Source organism: Chiloscyllium punctatum, chromosome 38 (assembly GCF_047496795.1).
Source record: "Chiloscyllium punctatum isolate Juve2018m chromosome 38, sChiPun1.3, whole genome shotgun sequence".
Classification (NCBI taxonomy): Eukaryota; Metazoa; Chordata; class Chondrichthyes; order Orectolobiformes; family Hemiscylliidae; genus Chiloscyllium; species Chiloscyllium punctatum.
In genome coordinates this window covers 18,042,638-18,070,493 of record NC_092776.1, presented here as the reverse complement: position 1 = coordinate 18,070,493, position 27,856 = coordinate 18,042,638, and the positions used below count along the sequence as shown (strand labels likewise).

Genomic DNA, 27,856 nt, shown 5'->3' with positions numbered 1-27,856 from the left:
GTGAAGCCAGAGGTCCTGAAAGATTACAATGCGGAAAAGGTGTTTGCATTTTTGACCGAAAAATCACCCCTTCCGAAATAAAAAAAAAGTGAAAGAGTAACAGTTGTAGTAAGGTTGCATTAACTTTAATAGCGAGAAGTTAATGACAACCTGCATTGTTGAAAATAACTGACATGAACAAGTGATTGCATTAATAGTTACATTGTATCAGACATTGTATCACTAGAGAACCTCAGTGATAGCTACAATTGGCAAAGTACAGCAAGTTTCATTTCAGTCTGTAGTGATTTATTGTTTAATTCCTGTTGAAGATATATTCGGAGGGAGTGTTTCCCCATTCATTTATAGTAACGGAGCTGCTGACGCGTTGGACAGACCATGGCTGAGACACCTCTGATGCTGAGCGTGGGGCTGGTCGGTAAGAGTCCGCAGTCAGGAATCGGGATTGTAATGTACACTGACATCCTGCGTTGTCCTAAGAGTGCCGAATGATAGATGCTGCTATCCCATTTTTTTTACGTTTATACATTTCGCACTTTGGCCTGTCTTTTCCCTTTGTGTATGTTGTACCAGCTTCAAGAAATGTCCAGTTTAATATAGGTTACATTCTGCAAATTTTATTATTTAATTGTAAACACATTCGCATATATGTACTACGCTTTTTGTCTCCGACATCGAAGCAGTTGATCAATTGTAAACATTTATGTTAAAAATGGGATTTCCGTATTTCATATTTGGTCACATGGTGCAGATTTATACCGAGGATTGAGGGCCTGTTCCGGCAGTTTTATCGATCTGTCTCGGAGAGAAAACGAGACATTGGCGTGGTCAAGAGCACCGTAAAACTTAGTACTAATTCGCGGAACAGCACTCGATCCTCCATTTCTCCCGACCAACTGATCTGATGTCTCCCTGACCCCAGGATTGTGCAATTCTACAAGATGCCATCGCTCTTTAAAAAATTGCCTTTCGTCCCTTAGTGCAAAACAAAGTAATTGATAAAGGTTGTCATAGATTGACTTTTGTAGCTCATAATCGAGGTGTGGTGCTGGAAAAGCACAGCAGGTCAGGCAGCATCTGATAATCGACGTTTCGGGCATAAGCCCTTCATCAGGAATGAGGCTTTTGGGCCTGGGAGCTGAGATAAATGGAGGGGCGGGGGGGCTTGGGGGAAGGTGGATGGGAATGCCATGGGTAGGTGAATGTGTGGGAGAAGATGATAGGGCAGAGAGGAGGATGAAGTAGATAGATAGGAAAGACTATGCACAGGTCAAGGGGGTGTTGATGAGTTGGAGACTTGGGACTGGGGTAAGGTGAGGGATAGGGAAATGAGGAAACTGGTGAAATCTATATTAATCCTGTGTGGTTGTAGGGTTGCAAGGCAGAAGATGAGGCATTCTTCCTCCAGGCATCGGATGGTTAGGGTTTGGCGATGGAGGAGGCTGAGGACCTGCATGTCCTTGGCGGAGTGGGAGGATGAATTGACGTGATCAGCCACGGGGCAGTGGGGTTGGTTGGTGCGGATGTCCCAGAGATGTTCTCTGAAATGACCTGCAAGTTGGTGTCCTGTCTCCCCGATGTAGAGGAGACTACATCAGGTGCAAAGGATACAGCAGATGATTATCTGCTGTAAATTTCTGTTGGATGTGGAAGGATCCTTTAGGGCCTTGGACGGACGTGAGGAGGGAGGTATTGGTGCAGGTTTTACACTTCCTGCGGTGGCAGAGGAAGGTGCCGGGAGTGGGGTGAGGGCTGGTTGGGGGCATGGATCTAACAAGGGAGTCGTGGAAGGAATGGTCTCTCCAGAATGCTGATAGGGGTGGGGAGAGAAATATATCCCTAGTGGTGGGGTCTGTTTGTAGGTGGCAGAAGTGGTGGAGGATGATGCGATGTATATGGAGGTTGGTGGGGTGGAGGATGAGGACCATGGGGTTCTGTTCTTGCTGCATTGGAGGGTTGGGGTTCAAGGGCGGGGGTGCAGGAAGTGGAGGAGATCATTGACCACGTGGGAGGGAAGATTGCAGTCTTTGAAAAAGGATGGCATCTGGGATTTTCTAAGGTGGAATTGGTCATCCCTGGAACAAATGCGGCAGAGGCACGGGAGAGCGACCTTTTGTAGCTCATAGCCCTGTTCAAACACAAAATCATACTTGTGTGTTCGCATTTGGTGGGCACTTCATTGTTAAAGACACCAGAGAAGTCTTGAGACTGTAAGTCCCTAGTAAATTGTGCATAGATAACCATTAAAAAGAGTCTCAATATGGTTGTATAGAGTCCTTTCAATACATTCATTAATTCTTCCATATGATATTTGATTTGATTATTGTCACATGTACAGAGAAACAGTGAAAGTATTGTTTTTCATGCTATCCAAGCAAATCATAGCATACATAAGTACATCATGGTAACAGAACAGGATGCAGAATACAATGTTACAGAGAACGATCAACTTTAATATATGAGAGGTCTGTTCAAAAGTCTGATAAATGGGGAAAAAGCTGCTCTTGCATCTATTGGTACATGTTTTCAAATGTTTGTCTCTTCTCCCCACTAAAGAAGGTGGAAGAAAGTATAACCGGGGTGGGAGGGGTCTTTGATTATGTTCACTGCTTTCTCGAGAAAGCATGAAGTATAGATGGAGTCATAGAGTCATACAACATGGAAACAAACCCTTCAATCCAACCAGTCCATGCCAAACATAATCCAAATTGAACTAGTCCCACCTGGCCCATATCCTTCCAAACCTATCCTGTTCATGTACTTATCTCTTTTGAACTTTTTAATTGTACCCACATCCACCACTTCTTCAGGAAGTTCATGCCACGTGTGAACCACCTTCTGTGAAAAGAATTTGCCTCGCACATTTTTAAAAATCTCTCTCCTCTCATCTTAAAATGTGCTCCCTGCCCTTGATTCTAGAGAAAATCCCCCATTCTAGAGAAAAGACAACTACCATTAATTCTACCTGTACCTCTCATCATTTTGTATATTTCTACCAGGTCACTTCTTGAACTTCCTGCACTAAAGTGATAAAAGTCCCAGCCTATCCAGCCTTTCTATACAACTCAAACATTCCAGACCTGGCAACATCCTGGTAAATCTATTCTGAACCCTCTCCAGCTTAATGATATTCTTCCAAAAACTGAGAGACCAGAACTGGACACAATATTCCAGAAGAGGCCTCACCAATGTCCTGTACAGCCTGGGAGGCGGGTTTGTGTGTTGGACTGGGCTGCGTTCACAACTGTCTATAATTTATTTTAGTTTTGGGCAGAGCAGTTGCCATACTAAGCTGTGATGCTTCTGGATAGGATGCTTTGTAATGTGCTATAAAAATTGGTAATAATCATGATTTGGAGATGCCGGTGTTGGACTGGGGTGTACAAAGTTAAAAATCACACAACACCAGGTTATAGTCCAACAGGTTTAATTGGAAGCCACACGCGCTTTCGGAGCGAAGCTCCTTCATCAGGTGATAGTGGAGGGCTCAATTGTAACACAGAATTTATAGCAAAAATTTGCAGTGTGATGTAACTGAAATTATACATTGAAAAATTGATTGTCTGTTAAGCCTTTCGTCTGTTAGAAACAGTGATAGTTTCACTTCTTTCATGTGTAAATCACAAAACCTTTTTTTTAAAATTGCATTCTCGGGTTAGCTGTTAACAATGGTGATAGCTAGACAATATGTTGAAGGTGTTAGCCGCCTGTGTTCTCTGTCTATGACCTGGACACCTGGAAGTACTCAGGGATGCCCTCACAAGAACAGGGTACGATGCTCAACTCATCGACAGCCAGTTCCGACGTGCCACAGCAAGGAACCGTAATGACCTCCTCAGGAGACAGACACGTGCTGCAACTGACAGGGTACCCTTCGTTGTTCAGTACTTCCCAGGAGCTGAAAATTTACGCCATGTTCTTCGTGACCTGCAACACATTATCAATGAGGATGAGCACCTCACCAAGACCTTCCCCACACCTCCACTACTTGCCTTTAAACAACCGCCAAACCTCAAACAGATCATTGTTCGTAGCAAACTGCCCAGCTCTCAGGACAACTCTATGAAATCCTGTCACGGTGGACGCTGCAAGATGTGTCAGATTGTGGACATAGATACCACTATTACACGTGGGAACACCTCCCACCTTGTACATGGCAGGTACTCATGTGACTCAGCCAACGTTGTCTATCTTATACATTGCAGGCAAGGATGCCCGGAGGCATGGTACATTGGGGAAACCGAGCAAAGGCTACAACGGATGAATGGTCACCACACAACAATCAACAGACAGGAGGGTTCCCTCCCAGTTGGGGAACACTTCAGTGGTCCAGGACATTCAGCCTCGGACCTTCGGGTGACCATCCTCCAAGGTGGACTTCGCGACAGGCAGCAGAGGAAAGTGGCCGAGCAGAGGCTGATAGCTAAGTTCGGTACTCATAGGGAGGGCCTCAACCAGGACCTTGGGTTCATGTCACATTACAGGTGATCACCATTGCACTACACACACAGGTACACACAGACGCGCACACAGACACCCACACACACCCTTATAGACACACACACTGCCACACTCACACATGCACCCCCTCACTACACACACACAATTTCTCACACTCACAACCCCCACCCCAGATAGACATACACACACACAGACAAAGACCCACATGCACACATATATTTTGTGGGGTGAATTTGTACTTGCAGAGTTACATTACACTTTGCTCAAAAACTGCATACATTCATGCAGAACTCTGAACTCAAAAACTGCATGAATTTATGTAAAACTCTGTTATCTCACTTTTTAGATTAGAATCAACCTAAACATCAGGTCATAGACAGAGAACACAGGGGGCCAACACCTTCAACATATTGTCTAGCTATCACCATTGTTAACAGCTAACCCGAGAATGCAATTTTAAAAAAAAGGTTTTGTGATTTACACATGAAAGAAGTGAAACTATCACTGTATTCTAACAGATGAAAGGCTTAACAGACAATCAATTTTTCAATGTATAATTTCAGTTACATCACACGGCAAGTTTTTGCTATAAATTCTGTGTTACGATTGAGCCCTCCACAATCACCTGATGAAGGAGCGTCACTCCGAAAGCTAGTGTGCTACCAATTAAACCTGTTGGACTATAACCTGGTGTTGTGTGATTTTTAACTTGGTAATAATCATTGCGGACATGCATTTAATTCTTTACAACATATTGATTTTTAAAAGCATATCATTGTGGAATGTGGAGCTACTGCCTTAAGGGTGAATTTCCTGACAAGAATTTATATAAAATGCAAAGTTAAAAAATCACACAACACCAGATTATAGTCTAACAGGTTTATTTGAAAGCAGTAGCTTTCGGAGCACTGCTCCTTCATCAGGTGGACAACCATCTAATGAAGGAGCAGCGCTCCAAAAATTAGTGCTTCCAAATAAACCTGTTGGACTATAATCTGGTATTGTATGATTGTTAAATTTGTCCACTCCGGTCCAACACCAGCTCCTTCACATTATATAAAATGCATTTTTACAACTTCAGTAGTGCTCTTTCACACTCTCATAATGAATGTCCTTCCTTCCTTAGAAAAAGACACAAATGGTGATGCACTGTGGGTGTGGTGCTATCCTACTGTCACAACAGAATTCCGTGAGCTGCTTTTGAGGAAATGCTGCCTTTCTGATGAAAATGATGTTCTTCACACCTTTGTCTTTGGCCAGTTCAAAAGAACCTGGTATTATATCACAACCACACAAGTCCAGGATCCCACCACATTGTCAAAGGTATGCAACGCTTTATGGATTTGTTTTAATCTGAAGCCAGACTTTCTTCTCTTCCTTACTCTCAATCTCAGTTTCCATGTACCACATACCACATTTCTGTAATGTCAATACTAGTAATAAGGCAGTATGAATATGGAAAACTATATGATATTATAGCCACATCAAATTGCATTCTTAAGTTCTATTTCTAATTTTGCATAAGAGTTAAGAATTGAAATAGAACTCTAATTGTGACAATGATGAGCATTAAATATTAGTTGTATCTTATTTTTCATTCTTATCATAGGTGACCCATTTTTCTATAGTTCTGACTGCCAAAGACTTTAACCCTGAGAAATATGCATCATTTGGGAGAGTATTATGTAGGTGAGTTATAAATTCTGAGATCACGTTACACATTATATTGAACTCTTTATGGATCTAGGTGAAGGTTTTACATGGAATGGCTTTCATGGGATATGGTCATCATTGGCAAGGTCAACATTTGAAGCAGATTGCTCTTTTAAATCAAATCGATGATAGTTTCTTGATGGACATTACTGAGTCTAGCTTTACAGTTTGGACACATTTTTGCTCCTCTGTATTACAGTCCAGTGACATTACCACTAAACCACCATCTGTACTATTTTGCCCTGGACATTTCAAATGCTCAGTGGCTCATAGCTAAAATAATTTCAACTTACCAGTTTACATGCAAAGAAAAAACAAAAATATTTAAACAACTTCCTCAGGGGATAAGTTGCTGAGGAACTTTCCTGACCTTAGGACATTCTAAAGAAATGTTTGACACATAATGAACTTTTCATAAGTGTTTCAATGATAGAATGTAGGAAGCAAGACAGTCAACTTGCTCAGTCTGAATGACAAGAGGTAAAATTATGATTATAGTCTCTTTTAATGATTGTGGTTAAGGGATATATGTTGGGCAGGATATGCCTGTCCTTGGAAAGGGGTACATTGAAAACTAATAGCAGAAACAGGTTAAGAATAGTTACATAGCGAAAGACACTTAACCTTTCCCTAACATACTGTGTTGCATCCACTGTTAGTTTTACAGTGACAGATTTTGGTGCATCTGTCTCCACTGACATAACAAGGTGAGATGCTTATTAATATATTTATTGAGCTCCTACAATGCAATGGAATTCCAACTTGAAGTTAACTAACTGGTTTCCCAAATATCAGGAAACTCAGCCGTAAAGCAGAGATAGGAGCTCCAGGCTTTGAGAAGTAAATAGCTCCCTCAGCACTCCTTGGGCGGAATCACATTTCACCCTTAGGAGCAAGCTGGGAAGAGTTAAGGGGGGGGGACATAAAATTGGAAGAGAAAGCTGGGGATGGAGTTCATTCTTGAAATCTCTGATTATGTCAGGGACATGGAATGTCGAGGGTGGTTCTGTCCAAAAGTCCTCCACTGAGGTTCTTAAATGGAAGGCATCCTTACACTACACAGGTAGGTCACAACCTAAAAGACGAGTCCCCTTTTGGGCTTAGGTAAGAAGGACTTTGCTGTTTGGGACCCCAGTGACCCTGGAGGCAAAAGCTACTGTCAGACCTTCCTCCATTGCACTTTCAATAACCACCCCTCCCTACCACAATAATGCAAGGGCCTGCATACCAGGTACCAATAAGCCCTATACACCACCCTTCATTCTTGGACATCCACTATTTTCACCATTCAGGACTGACTTCAGTCCTAGTAGTGGGTATCATAAGGTTTGCCAACCCTGTGATTGACTGGCGGCTCACAAGGAAGGGGGTGGGGATCTGACTCTTAAAGGAACTGAGACCCCCCCCCAATGACAGCTGCAGTTGACTGCTTAGTGACCAGGCTTAATGGCTAATTATCTGCTAGTCAGGAGGCAAAATTATAACACGCTGATGAGGTCATATGAGCAGAACTTCCTGACTTTACTGAATTCTTTGACTGCTTTCAACCTCATTCACACCATTCCCGCAACCCACAATTATCAGACCATTGTTTTCTGTGTGCAAGTGGTATATTTATATGCAGGCTTCCTAAAGAGACAATGGAACCAAATAGTATTGGTTCATTAAAATACAAATTAGGTAGCTTTATTTAATAAAATAATATTTTGCGATGCAGAAAATGCTACTTTGAAACAAGATATGTAGTAGATGTAACCTGCCTGGCAGAATTGATAATTTTGGATCCAAGGTTCCTAATGCTGTGCACCATTGGAGTTTTACCTAACTTCAAGCCTGCATTAGGTAAGGACAAATTGATACTGATTGATATCATGATTAGGCAATAGTATCTGAGTAATTTTTGCATTGCTATCCTGTGTAATGCAGTTTATTATGGCTTTACGAGTATCACAACACAGAGTAAACTCTCCTTCTTAATTTAAAACCAGCAACACAGAAAAGATTTATCCCAGGCAGTAATCTGTAAAACTTCGAGTCGCCAAGCATTAAGTAAAAATTAACAAATTTATTTCTTAAAGTATAACAGAGTAAAATTAACTAGCAAGCATTTACCATTCTTTATTTTAACCTATCTGTTACCTTCCCTTATATTATACTATTCTGATAAAACTCCCAATTAAGACTTATAAAGCATCACTTCTTATCTCAAAACCAGGCAGCTTTTGGTTCTTGTCTTCGGATCTTCCTGTGTCTTCTTTTCTCCTTGTTAGGAATTTCTGCGGCACACGTTACTGATCGAAAAGGTACTTCTAAGAGAGATTTTTTTCAAGCAGTCTGTTACAAGCTAGGACTTGGCAGTTCTCCTCCCAACTGTTCAATTTCCCCGTCTTATAGCATTGGATTCTGTCATTGGCTTTTAAGATTGTCAACATACTCAATTCAAACTTGATTGGAAATTGGTATTTTTTCGGGTATAATTTAAACTGATTGGCCGAATTCGAATTGGTTTTTGTCTCCAAGCAATGAGCTAATCGAGTTGTTCGACCCTGTGTTACATTGTTACCTTGTTGAGAACACTTGGTGCTGTATCCGGTAGTTCTGCTGCTTTTAACTCTCTTAAAAGGTACACCCACATCTTCATAATAACGAGACAGTCACTTATTCTGTTCTCTACACACCATATTATTTATTACAACATAATGATATTGTAGGTTTCTGAATTACATGTATAATATGTTTTATTGTACCAATAATACTTAAATCGATACAATCTGGGATTGAAATGCACATGCCTGGTGGTATTTCATGTTTATTCATGGGATTTTTGTGAAATTGGCAAGGCCTGCAATATTGCCCATCCCCAATTGCCCTTGAGATGGTGGTGTTGAACTGACATCTTTAACAGCTGAAGTTCTTATTCTGCAGTTATGGAGGAAATTCCAGGATTTTAACTAAGCAGTATGTGGGATAAAGAAAGCCCAACTCCAGAGTCAGAAACTTGAATCTGAAAATATTGTTGTTCTTGGCAATTTTGAAATATTAATCTTTGTGTTCTGAAAAGTGATACTCACTTGAAAAAGAAACCTTTCTAAATGAGAAAGTTAATATCTTTCTATATATTTCAATAGCATTACAGTCATTAAAAACAAACATATTTCTTTATATAAAGGTGATTATCAACTTTAATGATGTTAATATTTCTGAAGGATATACATGAAATATGGTAGCCCAGCCAAAATGATGGAAGGTTACATTTCTGTTCTTACTAATGGCATCTGTCAAAGTGAAGAGAATGGGTCATTTCTTATGAAGGATTATGATGCAAGAAAAGCATACCTTGCTGGATCCATTAAAGGTAAACACAAAAACCTGTTATGCTTAAGGTTTTACATAAACATAAGTTTCCTTTTGAAGTATTGAATCTGGTTGATGTTATGATTGAGCAAATATGGTCACATACATTATGCATGAACAAAATCAAAAATTGTTGGAAAAACACAGCAGATCTGGCAGCATCTGTAATGAGAAAACAGAGTTAATGTTTTGGGTCCGACGCCAAGCAGATCTTTACATCATTGATATAATAAGTTATTGTGTCAAAAATGGTAGTTTGTAATTATCACAAATAGTGGGATATCTGGGGCTGGGCAGGCTAGACGTAGAAAGAATGTTCCTGTTGTTGAATAATTCCAGAACTAGGGGGTCACGGTCTAAGAATAATGGGTAAGCCATTCAGGACTGAGATGAGGAAGAATTTCTTCACTCAAAGAGTGGTGAACCTGTGGAATTCTCTAACGTAGCTGTTGGGGTCAGATTGTTTGATGTATTCAAGAGGGAGCTGGATGTTGCCCTTACAGTTAAAGGGTATGGAGAGAAAATAGGAGTGGGATACTGAAATTGCATGATCAGCCGTGATCATATTGAATGGTGGTGCAGGCTTGAAGGGCCAAACAGCCGAACTCCTTCACTTATTTCTATATTTCTATCTATTCCAAATGTACTTATATCTCATGGCAGAATTGTTTCATTTTCTACTGAATTCATTTTAACTTAATTATTTTACATATGATGATTTATTTTCCACTGTTCAGTAGCTGTTCTTATTTTCATTTTGCACACAACGGTCTCTTGAAAGTAGATAACCCTCAGCTGTTCACTGGTTCCTCTCTGACACGCACATTCACCTAGGGATTCTACAGCATAGTGGTTAATAATGGTTAATTCTGGATAATAATCCAGAAGCTCATGTTCAAATGTCATCATGGCAGCTTTGGGATTTAAATTCAATTAATTTAGACATTTAAAAAAGGAGATCTGCTGCTCTTACCCAGTCTGGTGGGTCACCATCACCTTTTCATGGACAATTATGTAATAAATGATAGTCTTCCACTGTTGCATACATCTTCATGAAAGGCTTGGAAAAAAATTACAATTCTTAATGTAGCAGCAAATGTCACATGACTATGGAGAACATTGTAGATTAACTCAACTCTGACTGCACTAGACTTCCTCATATGCAGATATTTAAGCAGAGAAAATGAACAGCAATGGCCTGAAATAGTTATTCCTCAATTCAATCCTTCACTGAAACCAGATAACTGAGTAACACAGTCACACAGTAGTTAGCACTGCAGCCTCACAATGCAAGGGACCAGAGTCTGATTCCAGTCTGTGGTGACTGTCTGTGTGGATTTCTGCCGGTGCTTCAGTTTCTTCGCACAGTCCAAAAATATGTAGGTTAGATGGATTAACTACAGTAAATGCAGGGTTATGGGTATTGCAGATCAGTGCAAACTCAATGGGCCAAATAGCCATTATCTGCACTGTCAAGATTCTATGAACTCCACACAAAGTGAAAGTCATGTTGGTGTGAAATGGTTCTCTTAAGGGAATAAAATCACCATATGCAATAATGTTGTGAAACAAACTAGTTTTTTTTTGTCTCCGGTGAAATGCATTTTTCTTTACCAGATGTAGTAAATCAGTTTGGAATGGAAACTATTATCCTGTATACTGCACTTCTGTTGAAGAGGAGAATTGTGGTCTACCACCCACGCATAGAAGCATTGCAGGAGTTTACCAGGTAAAAACAACACACAGGGTGGCACATAGTGTTTCACTGCATTTGCAAGATATTGTCCACATCTTCTAAACTTCCTCCTTTGCCTGCCATGATAACCAGATATTGCTATTTCCATTGCTTTATCTCTGAACCCTGTCCTGCGATTTTAATGGAAAATGTTGAGCCACACTAAATGGAGACACATTTTTAAAAATCATTTATGACACCGGAATGTCATTGGGTGGATATGCATTTATTGCTTGTCCCTATTATCTTTGACAAAATGGTAATTAACCCACTTCAATCCATTTGGTGTAGCTTTTGTGATCGTGACACAATGTATCATCTTGAAGCTTTTCTGGTAGATCTTTGACTCTTGCCCCTGCAGAGAAGCCAGGAAGAACAAAGCAAAATCACTGGCTTTAATCCTCTGTTCTTTAAAAGTTTGTAATATTAAAGTGTGGTGACAGAGAATTGTGACAGATATTCATTTTACTTTATATTCCAGGACCTTGCCTACATTAGCTTGGCATAGGCAGGATTGGTCAATACTTCATCCTTATGTGCATTTAAATCAAAATGAACTAGAGGCCTTGAAGACTTGTGCTGGTAGGAATACTGTTTCTTTTTCAAATCCACAATTAAATCAGTTTTTGCTGTGCTACTCCTGCAATATCTAATTTCACCTGGAACTTTGTCACTCAATAATAAAATCCCTTTGTCTAATTCTGGGATGTATAAAGTGGTTGCAAATTACCAACTATCGATCCATCTGCTGGCAAACATTGATGCCTTTTCCCTTGTAACTGAGAGTATATACCTCTAGCGTTTAATGACAGTTCTAAGAATTGTTTTCACTTCAACACACAGGCTATATAGCTGGTTTCACAGACTTAAAGGTGACTGACCGCCTAGACATCTACGATGTGTTTGTGAACCTGGTGGAAAGTGAGATCGTTGTTGCCCCACATGCTCAAGGTATCAATGGCACTTTAGTACTTCATTACATTTTTTGTTTTACTATCATTCTGTGATCCATCATCCCTTTACTCACTGACCTACACTGCCTGTACACTTTCACCTCTCACCTTAAACCAATTTGACATTTGACATTTCCATCTTCAGAAAGAGATTCCAATTAACAATCCTATCCATGCCTTTCATAATTTTATACACTTCTGGTCGCCTCGGACACTCTAGCGAATACAATCCAAGTTTGTCCAAAGCTCTCCTAAGAGCTAATACAATCCAGGCAACTTCCTTGTAAAACTGTTTTGCACCCTCTCCAAAGCTTCCACATTAGATTAGATTACTTACAGTGTGGAAACAGGCCCTTCGGCCCAACAAGTCCACACCGCCCCGCCGAAGCGCAACCCACCCATACCCCTACATTTTACCCCTAACCTAACACTACGGGCAATTTATCATGGCCAATTCACCTGACCTGCACATTTTTGGACTGTGGGAGGAAACCGGAGCACCCGGAGGAAACCCGCACAGACACAGGGAGGACGTGCAAACTCCACACAGTTAGTCGCCCGAGGCGGGAATTGAACCCGGGTCTCTGGCGCTGTGAGGCAGCAGTGCTAACCACTGTGCCACCGTGCCGCCCACATCTTTCCTATAGTGTGGCGAAAAGAACTACACACAATATCTAAATGTGGTGTAACTAAAGTTTTACACAGGTGCAACATGTCTTGCCAATTTTCATGGTCAGTGCCCTAATCATTCAGGCAAGCATGCTGTTTGCCTTCTTTACCACCTTATGCACTTGCATTGCTACTTTCAGGGAGCTGTGGACTTGCACCCAAAGATCCCTCTATATCCCAATGCTCCTAAAGATCTTGCTATTTGACCTCCTAAAGTGCATCACCTCAAACTTGTCCAGATTAAACTCCATCTACCATTTTTCTTCCCAGCTTTCCAACTCATCTATACCCTGCTGTATCCTTTGATAACCTGCCTCACTATCTACAACTCCATCAATTTTCACATCTGCAAACTTACTAATCAGACCCTCTACATTTGCTTCCAAATCATTTATATATATAAAAAACAAATCACAGAGGTCTCAGTGCTGATCCTTGCAGAACACCACTGGTCACAGATCTCTAGTCAGAAAAATACCCTCCACAGCTCTCCTATGTTTCCTACGACCAAGCCAATTTTGTATCCAACTTCCCATGGATTCCATGTAATATAATCTTCTGGACCAGGCTATGATGAGGTAACTTGTCAATTGTTCCTTAAATTCCCATACAAGAGCTCCTCCTGGACATTTTAGTCAGGTTGGAGGGGAGGAAGGGTAGTGGAATCTTTGGCCATTGATTTCTGGCCTGACGACATTACCAGTATGCTACCACCTCCCCCATTCTGTAGTGACTTCACATATGAAAAGGTTGAATCTCAATCTGGCCATGATGTCCCATGAGGTAATGGGATCCAGAATGCTGAGTTTGCTTTCTTCACTGCCTCATTATTGTAACATTAGCAATCACAGCATGATGCAACTTGCTTGTGTCATTTTGAACAATGTCTAGCGAGTTCCTCCTAGTCATTGATGCCAATGCTGTCATATTTCAAAGAAAGCTTCAAAGTGACTTTGTAGCATTTCCTTCATCATCCCCTGGAATGCTGCAGGTGTGAGAGTTGAAAAAGGAAAATCTGACAGGAGGGATAATGTCATAATTATAGAGGGATACAGCAGGGAAACAGGCCCTTCAGCCCACCATGTCTATGGCAACCAACAAACACCAAACTACATTAATCTTACTTATCTGCACTTGGTTCTTAGCCTACAATTCTGGATTAGTGGTGCTGGAAGAGCATAGCAGTTCAGGCAGCATCCAAGTAGCTTCGAAATCGATGTTTTGGGCAAAAGCCCTTCATCAGGAATAAAGGCTGTGAGCCTGAAGCGTGGAGAGATAAGCTAGAGGAGGGTGGGGGTGGGGAGAGAGTAGCATAGAGTACAATGGGTGAGTGGGGAGGAGATGAAGGTGATAGGTCAGGCAGGAGAGGGTGGAGTGGATAGGTGGAAAAGAAGATAGGCAGGTAGGACAAGTCCGGACAAGTCAAGGGGACAGTTACTGAGCTGGAAATTTAGAACTAGGGTGAGGTGGGGGAAGGGGAAATGAAGAAACTGTTGAAGTCCACATTGATGCCCTGGGGTTGAAGTGTTCCGAGGCGGAAGATGAGGCGTTCTTCCTCTAGGCGTCTGGTGGTGAGAGAGCGGCGGTGAAGGAGGCCCAGTACCTCCATGTCCTCGGCAGAGTGGGAGGGGGAGTTGAAATGTTGGGCCACAGGGCGGTGTGGTTGATCGGTGCGGGTGTCCCGGAGATGTACAATGCCCTAGCATTTTAAGTACTCATCCAGATGCTTCTTAATTATTGCAAGAGTACTGCCTCCATCATCCCTCTCAGGCAGCACATTTTATAATTCCATCACCCTTTTGATTAGAAAGGAACTGTTCCCATTTCCTCTAAATCACTTATTCCTCTCCTTAAACTTAGGCCCTCTGGTCTTAAACATGTCTGTCAAGGGGAAAAGAGTCTTACGATCTACTGTTTTTGTTTCTCATATATTGTATACCTCAATCAGCTCCCTCTCTGCATTCTCTGCTCAAAGGAAAACAAACTCAGCCTATCCTGTCTCTCCTCATAACTGAGACTTTTCATCCCAAATAACATCCTGGTGAATCTCTTCGGCACCCTCTTCAGTGAAATCATGTTCTTCCAATAGCGTGGTCACCAGAACTGCACACAGTATTCCATCTGTGGCCTAACTAATATTTTATAAAGTTATAGAGTCATAGAGATGAATAGCACAGAAACAGACTCTTCGGTCCAACTCGTTCATGCCGACCAGATATCCCAACCCAATCTAATCCCACCTGCCAGCACCCGGCCCATATCCCTCCAAACCCTTCTTATTCATAAACCAATCCAAATACCGTTTAAATGTTGTAATTGTACCAGCCTCCATCACTTCCTCTGGCAGCTCATTCCATACACACACCACCCTGTGTGTGAAAACGTTGCCCCTGAGGTCTCTTTTATATCTTTCCCCTCTCATCCTAAACCTATACTCTCTCGTTCTAGACTCCCTCATCCCAGGGAAAAGACTGTCTATTTATCCTATCCATGTCCCTCATGATTTTATACACCTCTATAATGTCACCCCTCAGCCTCCAACACTCCAGGCAAAACAGCCCTAGCCTATTCAACCTTTCCCTATAGCTCAAATCCTCCAACCCTGACAACATCCTTGTATACCTTTTCTGAACCCTTTCATGTTTCACAACATTTTTCCGGTAGGAAGGAGACCAGAATTGCCTAACCAATGTCCTGTACAGCCACAACTCCTCCCTGACCTCCCAAATCCTGTATTCAATACTCTGACCAATAAAGGAAAGCATACCAAATGCCGCCTTCACTATCCTATCTACCTGCGACTCCACTTTCAAGGAGCTATGAACCTGCACTCCAAGGTCTCTTTGTTCAGCAACACTCCCTAGGACCTTACCATTAAGTGTATAAATCCTGCTAAGATTTGCTTTCCCAAAATGCAGCACCTCACATTTATCTAAATTAAACTCCATCTGCCATTTCTCAGCCCCTTGGCCCATCTGATCAAGATCCCATTGTAATCGTTGTAACTTTCGCTGTCCACTACACCTCCAATTTTGGTGTCATCTGCAAACTTACCAACTGTACCTCTTATGGTCACATCCAACTCATTTATATAAATAATGAAAAGTTGTGGACTCAGCACTGACCCTTGTGGCATTCTACTGGTCACAGGCCTCCAGTCTGAAAAAACAACCCTCCACCACTACCCTCTCTCTTCTACCTTTGAGCCAGTTCTGTATCCAACTGGCTAGTTCTCCCTGTATTCCATGAGATTGCTAACCAGTCTCCCATGGGGAACCTTGGCAAACACCTTACTGAAGTCCATACAGATCATATCTACCACTCTGCCCTTATCAATCCTCTTTGTTACTTCTTCAAAAAACTCAATCAAGTTTGTGAGACATGGTTTCCCACGCACAAAGCCATGTTGACTATCTCTGATCAGTCCTTACCATTCCAAATACATGTATATCTCATCCCTCAGGATTCCCTCCAACAACTGGCCCACCATCGTCAGGCTCACTGGTCTATAGTTCCTTGGTTTGTCCTTACCACTTCTCTTAAGCAGTGGCACCATGTTAGCCAACTTCCAATCTTCCAGCGCCTCACCTGTGACTATCGATGACACAAATACCTCAGTAAGAGGCCTAGCAATCACTTCCCACAGAGTTCTAGGGTACACCTGATCAGATCTTGAGGACTTTTCAACTTTTATGCATTTCAAGACACCCAGCACTTCCTTCTCTGTAATATGGACATTTTTCAAAATGTCACCATCTATTTCCCTACATTCTACGTCTTCCATGTCCTTTTCCACAGTAAATACTGATGCAAAATACTCGTTTAGTATCACGAGACCTCCGTGCTTCTATATTCTACTAATGAAGGCGAACAACACATATGCCTTCTTCACTAACCTGTCTACAAATGCTGATATCATCAGTCATCCATGGACTTGGAACACCAAGGTCCCATTGTTGCTCAGTTCTCCCTAGGGACCTACCATTCATTGTGTAAGATATTCCCTATTCCTGATGAAGGGCCTTTGCCTGAAACATCGATTTTCCTGCTCCTCAGATGCTGCCTGACCTACTGTGCTTTTCCAGCACCACTATAATTTAGACTCTGGTTTCCAGCATCTACAACCCTAGTTTTTACCTGTTTCCTTATTAGCCCTCCCAAAATGCATCACCTCAAAACTATCAGGGTTAAATTCCATCTGCCATTGCTCTGCACAATTTGCCAGCTGACCATTATCAAATTGTAGTCCAAGATCATCTTCCTCACGATCAACAACACCATAACTTTTTGTGTCATCTATAAAATTACTAATTATACCTGGCGCATTCACATCCAAGCCGTTAATACACGTAAAAAACAGCAAGATCCCAGCATCAATCCCTGTAGTACACATTGGTCACAGGCTTCCAATTACAAAAATTGATTCTCCACCATCATCTTTTCCCTCCAATTTGTAAGCAAGTTTCGGATTCAGTATGCTAATTTGCATTGGATCCCATGAAATCTTATTTTTTGGACCAGCTTTGATATGGGACCTTGTCAGAGGCCTTACTGAAGTCCATGTAAACAACATCAACTGCACGATCTTCATCAATACATTTAGTTATCCTTTCAAAAAGCTCATTAAAATTAGTCAGAGAGGATTTCGCTCTAACAAATCTGTGCAGCCTATCCCTGATCAATCCCTACCTTTCCAAGTATGGTTTAAGCCAGTCCTTTAGAATTTCTTCCAATAATTTCCTCGCCTTTTAGCTGGCAAGATATAGAGTTCAGTGCATTGCATTTGGTTTTGTATAAAGTTTACCTGAATGCTCAGAAATTGGCTTCAGCATACCACTGGCATTTGTTCTATAACCTTCGCAGAGTCCCTAAAATGTGATAGAGGTATTGTTGATGGAGTTTCTTTAGCATACTTACATGTTGCTGACAAACAGTCCAGGACTCACTACACAACAGAAATGTGGTGATGGTGACAATTATCGCATACGCTGAGACTTCGTTGACTTAGAGATCTTTGTTGTCAAACCTCAGTGCCAGAGTTTGTTGAAAGCTGAACTGATGGAACTGATCTGGTGTTTGGTCTCCTTGTCAATGGTGGCCTTTTGAGAGAGGTCGCTGACAAGGTGTAGCAAGTGTTCAACATATTCCAGAATCTCTCCTTTTAGGAATTAGAATATTTGGCTGATGAAGTCTGGGTTGATATGAGAATAATTTTGCCAACATTTAAGGACAGGCTGAATCTCATGCATGCTGAATTTAAGAGTTCAAAAATAGCTTGCAAACCTGGGGCAGAGTGGGCAACAACACTACTGTCATCTGCATACTGTAGGCCTCTGGTACTCAGTTTAGTTTTGACATGGAGGCAACTGAGGTTGAAGAGTTTTCCATCCAAGTAGTATTTAGCACTGAGCCGGAGACAATTGATTTTGTTCGAATAACCATTATCAGGTAGATTGTACATTGTTGAATTCTTTATATTTTTCCAAAGCTTATTTTATATTTGAACAGAGTAAATTAAAGCAGTAAATTTTGGTGGCTGCAGATCTCTCACTGGTACTGTTAGTGTTTGGACCCATTTGACGTTGTTGATTAAAAATAGTAAACAAGGAGCATATTGATATGATATTGAAGCATTAGTTTAAGTGTAACTTTATACTTTACAGAGCATTGCAAAAACCTGTTATTGTTAGCGTAATATTGTACCATTTTGAATACCTGTAATATTTGCAGTAACTGTTGATGCCATTGCCATTAATGTGTGATGTTAGTCAGAGAATCAATATATGTCGCCAATACATTAAATATTCGATAGAGATCTCTTTTTGTATCACTTTAACATCCTATAAGATTTCCCTGCCACACTTTATTGGCAAAGCTCATCAGGAACAATACTTCAGTGAGAATTGCAAACGCAGGGTGAAATTATTACTGATTTTATTATTACTATAATTTGATGACAATGGTGAACTGTTTAAAATCTCTCTCCCACAGAATCAATGACAATGGGTAAACTGCACAAGGATATTGGGCAATTCATTGTTCAATCAGCCAGTGACCCAGAAAAATCAGATGGTCAAGTGATTAAGGTGATTATTTACCATTAAGTCTTTGTTTGTAGAACTTTGAAGAGTGTATAGTGATTGTTCTGAGGGTCTTATGGCACAATGGTAGTGTCCCTACCTCGGGTCCATCAGATCTAGGTTCATAACGCTATCCTGGAAGTATGTCATAAGTTGATTGAAAATATCTTTTACAAGGCACTTCCTGTAGTCTGGTAGTAGAGTCTTTACTGCTGAGTAAGGAAAGCCTCAGTTTGAGTCTCACCTGTTCCAGAGGTGTGTGATAACATGTCTGAACGGGTTGATTAAAAGTATTGATTGTGATTGTTCTGAGGGTCTTGGTGAGCAGTGGTAGTGTCCTTGTATCTAGGCTAGAAAGTCCAGGTTCAAGTCCCACTTGCCCTAGTTGCCCCAAACAGATTGATTAGAAGTAACTCCAGTAAATGAAACATTCACTAGGAATTAGATGTTCATTTGTCTATTCATATCCTTACTTTGTTCTTGAAGTTACTTTTAGATGATTATTGATCCATGGATTCCTTTCCTTCAGTTCCAAATGCATTCTTTCTTAAAACCCTTATTTCTACTAGCATCAGAGAATAGAGGAAAAAAAAAACTTCTGATAAACTTTTCAGAGGTGTTTCGTGGATTGGCATTCCCAACACTCCACTTTGACTTGGTATACCTACAGTCTGTCCTCCACTGGCAAAGCTGCCCTGTTTGACATTTACAGGTATAACTGTAAATAATAACTTACATCTTAGAATCACACAGTTCAGAAGAGGCCCTTCAGCACATCAAATGTACACAAATACTTCTCAATCTACACTAGTCCCACTTTCCAGTAATCTTGAGTAAAGAAGTTTCTCCTCATCACACTCTTGCCGACATTCTTGACCCCTTTATTCCTGATGAAGGGCTTTTGCCCGAAACGTTGATTTCGCTGCTCGTTGGATGCTGCCTGAACTGCTGTGCTCTTCCAGCACCACTAATCCAGTATTTGATTTTCAGCATCTGCAGTCATTGTTTTTACCCTAATAGTTACTGACAGACCAACTAGTAGGAACAGAATATCATACTTTACCCTGTCAAAATTGTTCATAACTGAACACCTCAGTAAGGTAATCTCTCATCTTCTCTGCTCCAAGGAAAATAAGCCCAATTTCTGTAATCTTTCTTTGTATCTAAAATCCCTCATTCCTGGTACCATTCTAGTAAATCGCTTTTGTGTTTTATCCTTCTTAACTACAGTGCACAGAACTGGACAGAATACTCCAAATGTAGTCTGACCAATGATTTGTAGGGATGTAACATCATTTCCTTGCTTTTAGACTTAATGCCTCTGTTTATAAACCAATGATCTTATAAACATTCTTAACTGTTTCAATTTGCCTGGTCACCTTCAAAGAATAATGCACGTGCATCCGGAGGTGCCTCTGCTCCAGTAATCCCCTCTAATTGTATCAGTGAGCCTGTACAGTTTCTCTTTGTTCCCTCTACCAAAATGCATTACCCCACATTACTCTGCATTAAAATTAAACTGCTGAGTGTCTGCCCATTTAGCCAACTTGTCAATATCCCTCTTAAGTCACTCAGCATCATTGTCACAATTTACAATTCTTCCTAGCTTAGTATCATCTGAAAATTTAGAGATTTTGCCTCAACACATATCTTCAAATCATTTGTATAAAATCAGAAAAAGCAAGAGTTCCAACACTAATCCCTAGGAACTTGTCTCCAATCTGAAAAATGCCCATCAATACCTACCCTCTGTTTCCTATCTTTTAGCCAAATGCTGATCCATTGCTGCAAGGACTCAATCCCAAATATTTTCTAATTTGCTAACCAGCCTGCCATGTGCCATATCAAATGCTTTCTGAGACTCCAAAGATACAACTTCTACAGCAGTACCCTCATCCCACTGCCTGTGTCACCTCATCAAAGAACTCAGTCAAATTTAAAAATCACACAACACCAGGTTATAGTCCAACAGCTGCCTGATGAAGGAGCAGCACTCCAAAAGCTAATACTTCCATATAAAGATGTTGGACTATAACCTGGTGTAGTACAATTTTTAGTTTTGTCCACCCCAGTCCAACACCGGCACGTTCACATCATCAATCAAATTTGTCAGATATGACTTGCCCGTGACAGGTCTAGCAAATCATTTATATTTTTCTCTAGAGAAAAGCCCTTTTGCCCGAAATGTCGATTTTGCTGCTCCTTGGATGTTTTCTGAACTGCTGTGCTCTTCCAGCACCACTAATCCAGAATCTGGTTTCCAGCATCTGCAGTCATTGTTTTTACCTGCCCATTATTAATGTCAAGTTGATAGGTCTGTAGTTTACTTGGCTCTCTTTTGCCCCTTTCTGACACAATCATATCATGTTTGCAATCCTCCAGTCCCCCAGGACTATATTTAGAAAAGCCTGGAAAATTTCTGTCAACAACTCTGCAATTTCCTCCCTCACTTCTGTCAGCAATATCAATGCATTCCTTCCCAGTTTAGTGATTTCTCTACCTGGACTTCTCCCAGCCTTTTTTAGAATCTCTTCTTCATCTATCACTGTACCGCTCAGTTGCTCAATACACACAGTTTCAGCGTGGCCATTGTCACCAATTTCTAATTTGCTAAACACAGAAGCAAGGTACTCATTTAGCACCTCTGCCATGGTCTTTGCTTCAGTGAGCGGCTTACCCTGCTTGTTCCTTATGGGCCCATCTCTGTCCTTCACTGATCTTTTATTATTACTATGTTTGAAGAACCTTTTACATTTGTTTTAGAGCAGCCTGTCATCCTTTCCTTATGTTTCCCATTAGCCTTCCTTATTCTAGCCTTAGCCTCTCTCCTACATTTGAGATATTATTCCTGATTCTATTGCTTTATTATTCCAGTATGCATCATATGCTTCCTTTTTCTTATTTTCTAATCAATATTCTTTGTTGTCCAGAGTATTCTTGCTTTGGATACCCATATTTATTTCTCATAGACTTGTACCCTATTCATCTCTATTTTTCAACCACTGTTTTATCCAGAAGTAGGTGTTTCCAATCAACCTGCTCCTGTTTAACTTTTAGACCCCTAAAATCTACCCTTTTCCAGTCTGGCATTGTAATAATTGACCGATTTTAATCCTTTTACAACTTAATATTGATTCTTATTATGTTCGCTATTTCCCAAATGATTCCCCCACTCTGATGTTCTCCCCAGCTGGCCTATCTCATTTCCTGGGACCAGATCCTGCACAGCCCCTTCCCTGGTAGGACTGGAATTGTACTGTTCCAGAAAGTTCTCCTGCACATATTGCAGGAATTTCTCCCCTTCCATCCCCTACACTCTACATTAGCCAGTCTCCCCAAGGATAATCATAATCACCAATTATCTCATGCTTACTTGCACTACAGATTTCCAAAATCTGCCAGTACAAGGAGGTGATCACTTTGTTCCTCTGAGCTTCCTAGATTTCCTTAAATTCCATCTGCCACTGATCTGTCCATCTGACCAATGTGTCCATATTCTCTTGTAACCTAAGATTTCGTCCTCGCTGTCAATCATCCAGCCTATCTTTGTGTCATCCACAAACTTACTATCATCCTCCCACATTTTTTTTCTCTATCGTCGTTTATATGTAACACAAATAGTAAGGCAGCAGCACTGACCTGTGGTATTCCACGGGATACCAGCCTCCAGTCACAAGAAACAAACACTGCCTCCTGCACTCTATTCTGACATTAAGACAATTATGGATTCAATTTACCAAATTGCCCTGGATCCCCATGTGCTTTTAATTTCTTTACCGGTCTCCCGATGAGGGGACCTTGCCAAAGAGTTTACTGAAATTCATAAATTAGATCAACCACACCACCCTCACCTACATACCTGGTTACATTCTCAAAAATTCAATCAAATTTATTATGCATGACCTCCCTCTGACAAAGCTAGGTTGACTATCCCTGATCAAACCTTGCCTCTCCAAGCACTGATTACTTCTCTCCTTCAAACTTTTTCCAATAACTTTCCTACCACTGATGAGACACTCGCTGATCTGTAATTCCTTGATTTATCTCTACACCATTCTTGAAAAGTAGAATCACATTAGAAGTTCTCCATGGCACCTGCCCTATGGCCAGAGCCTCTATAATTTTCTCCAACAACAGCAAGGATATAACTCATCTGCACTTGGGTATTTTTCCACTTTTAAGCTTGCCAAAACCTCTAATACATCCTCCTCCAAATTCAAGACAGTTGTGAAGTTCTCTTAATACTCTATCATTATCCTCCAGCTCCATGAACAAATTGTCCCCTTGGACCCTAATGTTCTACTCTATCCCTGGTTATCCTCTTCCCTTTGATACATTTACAGAATACCTTGGGATTCTCCCCAATCTCACCGAACCTTCTTTCCAGTAACACCACTACCACTCGTAGAGACCCAAGCATGTTGGTCAGGATTAGGAATAGGCCACAGGATCCCTTTTATTCCAAGATTTCACCTTAAAAGAGATCATCTTGAAACAACAATTTTACAAATTTCAAAGTTATAACACTGAACCATCATCCCCTCACAGCAAATAGGGTTGGGCAACAAATGGTTTTAAAAATTCCAGAAAAGTGGCAGTAACAGTTCAATTTTTGAGGTTGAAGATCCAATCAACTTGCAATTAGGTAAGGAACAAGTACAATATATAGCAGAATGGGGGTTTTATCATGTGATGGTAGTGTCCCTCCCACTGAGCCAGAGGCCTGAGTTCAAGAGCCACCTACTCCAGAGGTGTATAATAGTTTGATTAGGAAAATATATAAAGCAGAACAGATTTGTCCCAAATTATTTCCTACTGGAATCTGAAGCTTTTCCTTTTGGATTAGTTAACTCAAATCATATCATAGTGGATTATTAGTGACCTCTTAGAGATACAAATTCAGTACAAAGGCTACAAATGCATTGGAAATTAAGCCGAGACTGCTTCACTCCCATCTTGTCTTTTTGCTGTGATGAGCTTTCCTTCTGTTAAAAAAAGGAACCTCCTGCACCAAATGAGGAAAAAGAAAGCTGCAGATGTTGGGAGTCCAAGGTAGAAAGCAGGAGGCTAGAAGAACACAGCAAGCTGGACAGCATCAGTGCATCAAGTGAGATGGATAACCCCAATACATTCTCAACCTCTCCCCTCACCCGAGGCCTCAGGAAACCACCAAAAGTGGTCCCTAATTTTTTCCTCATTCATTCACAGGATGTGGGCGAAGCTGGCTATTAGCCACATTTCTTGTCCATCCCTCGTTGCCCAGAGACCAGTTAAGAGTCAATGAGAGAGTAGCCCTTGGGTCTGCTAGGACTAGGACATCTTTCCTTTTTACATTTTCCCCCCAACGTTGACGGTAGCTTCCAGCTTTATGGAGGTTTTTACAGATTGCACATTGAGTTTGAACACGGGGGTGTTGGTGAACAGACAGCAAACTCTTTATTAAACACAACAGCCAAGAGAACCTGATCAATCTGACAGGAGCTCGCGCTCTCTCTCTCTCTCACACACGCGCGCGCTCCCAAACAGCCCGCGGGACTTACAACAACTGCGGCACGGCCCCAGCAATATCGGCTGGCATTTCTTCTCAGAAACCAACCTCCTCAGAACTCCTTTCGAAATTACAAATTGAAATGTTTTTAACCTCCACCGCAGCAGTAGATTAAAGGACCCGTGGGTTACAACAACGTGACAATATGGGCGGCGCCATCTTTGATTCAGGCAGCTGACTGTAGTTCGGCCCAGCTGCTTGTGCGCGTGCGCAATATATGCCACCTAGTGGTGATTACGCTCCTCTGTTCAAATCAATTTTTTTTTGTCTGGGGTTACAGTTCTATTATATGCTTGAATTTTCTTATTTCCTTTCCTAAATACGCTTATTCTTATACCAGTGTGCAGTTTGTCTTTTTGCCTCAACCACATTAGCATTCATAGCTGGACTCTGGTATTGTTGGGTATGAAGGTATGGGTGGTATCATAACCAAGGCTAACTCTTGTCTCCCAAGAATGTTTGCTGATCATGTGACCCAAAGCAGGAGCCCATGCTAACTTTCCACAATTCACAGAATCGAAGTCAGGGTCACAAAGCTACTATTGTCCAGCTGAGATGAGCCTCTTCAACAATGAATAGAGAATTAACCATCAGACCTCCCTGGTTTCTGCAGTTTGTAGAGCAAGCAGAGGGTATAGATCTAAACAAAATGAAAAGAAAAACAAGATTCCAGACTCCATTACTCTTTGTGCTGACTTCCATTTACATGATTCCTTTCAGGACATTTCACAGAAAACAAAAGAAATTTTGGCTAACTTAGCCTCACTGGCACCAGACGAAGAGGGAAAACCCAAGATCACTCTGGAGATTCTAAAGGAGCGCCATTTTCCACCCGCAATTGAGACCTTCCTCTATCACGTAGCAGCTGCAGAGCAAATGCTTCAGATCTGACTCTTGCTATTTACAGTGGGAAACATTTAATATAGTTGACCAAGGTGAATTCTTAGACAATATTCAGCTTAAAAGCTGCTTTGGGCAAATGAATAAATGATTAAAATTGAACTGGCGCACAGCACATTACTTGCTGGCTTTTCAGTAATATAATTTAAATACATTCTGAATTGGCCCATCAATTAAATTGCATATTAAAGAATCACCATACTAAATCTTTAGTGAAGGAATCCACATTATTCTTCGCAAGTTATGTACTTAACTAGAAAAAACACAGTAAAAATGAATACTGTATTAACACCTCCAGTACACTTCAAAATTCAATATGACCTGTATGTTTATTAGCTTATTTTACTGCTTTTTTATGTCTGGGTTGTCAAAATTGATTTTCTATGAAGTGACATATAGGGTTTATTGGCCCTCTTCAGAAACAACCCGCACTGATTGCAGGGTTCCACCATGGGAAGTTTATCCCGATCCTTTCTGTATGAAAGTACCTTTAACACATGGCAGTGATGTGGCAAAGTTCCTAAGTTTATAAGATATAGGAGCACAATTAGGCCAAACAGCCCATCAAGTCTGGTCCACCATTCGATCAAGGCTGATATGCTGCTCATTCCCATTTTCCTGCCTTCTCTCCATATCCCTTCAATCCATGACCAAATAAACATCTGTCTAATCTGTCTCTTCCTTAAATATATTCCCTGGCCCAGTATCCACCACACTTTGGAGTAGTGAATTCCACAGTGACTCAAGGGTAACCAGGAAAATAAATGCTGGCCTTGCTAACAATGCTTGAGAATTTATTAATAACCTTATGTAAAGTTCGGTGTGTATTGTGAACATAACGGTTGCTGCATTACAGGTAGTTTTCATTCTGATGATTTTATGGTCGGTTCACATATTTCATTGACTTGATTTGTATTTTTCTTCTTTCTAATGGTCATTTTCTACTTGTTATTCAGCAACCATATTCCTCAAGCCTTTCTTTCAAGCCACTGAATCCCACTAGCAAATGTTCTACCCAATCTCATAACAGAAAAATAAATTCTCAAACACACTCCCATGATACAGCCCTCCCAGTATCCAATTCATAAAAATGTTGCCTTAAGTGTAACGGAGACTGAGATGAGTTCATTATTATAGGCAGAATCTTCTAGGGGCTTTCTAGGTGATGTGGGCTGTGGTGAGATTTGTGGCAGAATCAAACGAGACGTTCAGTAACACATACTTGGATGTCAGAGCATTTTGGATAATCTTTTCTTCTTTTGGAAAGTGGCATGGGAAGTTTTTCGCTAGAAGTAGCAAGTTGCCAATTAAGAAACCTAACTGGATACTCACAGCATCCCTGCCTTGTCTTGCCATTTTGCATTTTACCCTCGCAGCCAAGGTATCAGGCTCATTATTACTTCTATCCTGCCTTCCATTCAGTACAAGTACCAAGGTAGTAAGAATGCCATGATTATCAGCAGGTCTCAGTCAAGTCAAGCAAGGAAGCCTTTGTACAGGGGCTCCTGGCACACAAAATCAAACGCAGCCTTCAATACAAGTGTAGGGGCATGGAAACTGTCAGTTAGCCACTCAGGATGTTCTACACAAAAGGGTGAGGAGCCAAACATTAGACATCCTACCACCCAGTCTTGAGCCTTTCTACTGTTTTGGGGGGCTGCTTTCCTCCTAAACAACAGAATCCTATATTAAAAGGAGATGAAAGCGGGTGACATAGATCTCCAGAACTGTTCAGGTCAGGTCTAGATTGAATGTTTGTCCAGGCACATAAGTGGTTTTTAAAGATGGTGCATATGCAAGGAGTGCCAGTAAATTCCAGGATATCTGCTGGGTGGTGTGTGGTTCTGAGAACAGTGTATGGGATGTTATGTGGCAGGATGTGTTAGTTAATGAAACAAAAACAGAAGTTGCTGGAAAAGTTCAGCAGGTCTAGCAGCATCTGTGAAGAGAAATCAAAGTTTTGGGTCAGTCTACCCAAAACGTTAACTTTGATTTCTCTTCAAGGGTGCTGGCAGACCTACTAAGCTTGTCCAGCAACTTCTGGTCTTTTTTCTGATTCTCAGCATCTACAGTTCGTTCAGTTTTTATTTGTGTAGTTAATGAGGCAGGCTTGGTAAGATTTAGTGAGAAATCTCTCCACAAAAACTCTACACAAGTTGGACTTAATAAGAAAAAACACAAGATTCAGCCATACATTCTCTTTGGAATAAAATAGCAAAGGTTACATGTGTGGTTATGTTCACTACAGTCTGGTGTCAAATTCCTGAACCACCACAGGCCCATTTTGAAACCCAATTTGATGTTGCATTTTTTAACTACTCGTCAGCTTCAGTTGATTTTTATATTTTAGAAAAGATCAGCAATGGTAGCTGTGCTCATGACATTGAAGCTATAACAAATGCTTGTTTGTACTTCAGAGTTGAATAAAGCTTGACGATTCGGA

General features: G+C 41.0%; 1 protein-coding gene and 1 long non-coding RNA gene across 4 annotated transcripts; one reads left to right on the top strand and one right to left on the bottom strand.

Moving 5' to 3' along the window:
* On the top strand, positions 1-27,856 carry dennd10 (DENN domain containing 10). Of its 3 annotated transcripts, XM_072557316.1 has the most exons (10): positions 2-418; positions 5,588-5,784; positions 6,071-6,150; positions 9,381-9,529; positions 11,146-11,257; positions 11,745-11,845; positions 12,107-12,214; positions 18,877-18,971; positions 25,234-25,448; positions 27,831-27,856. In XM_072557316.1, the coding sequence occupies exons 1-9, from the start codon at positions 379-381 to the stop codon at positions 25,402-25,404; spliced, it is 1,053 nt and encodes a 350-aa protein (XP_072413417.1). In that variant the 5' UTR covers positions 2-378; the 3' UTR covers positions 25,405-25,448; positions 27,831-27,856. The 3 variants fall into 3 exon arrangements, with proteins under 3 accessions (XP_072413418.1, XP_072413417.1, XP_072413416.1); XM_072557315.1 differs by having other exon boundaries at positions 25,234-27,856; XM_072557317.1 differs by lacking the exon at positions 12,107-12,214 and having other exon boundaries at positions 1-418; positions 25,234-27,856.
* LOC140463412 (uncharacterized) lies at positions 9,523-25,249 on the bottom strand. The gene is made up of 4 exons (XR_011954669.1): positions 24,506-25,249; positions 11,536-11,618; positions 10,502-10,588; positions 9,523-9,690 (listed from the first exon to the last, which is right to left on the bottom strand). It is a non-coding gene; the product is annotated as an uncharacterized lncRNA (long non-coding RNA).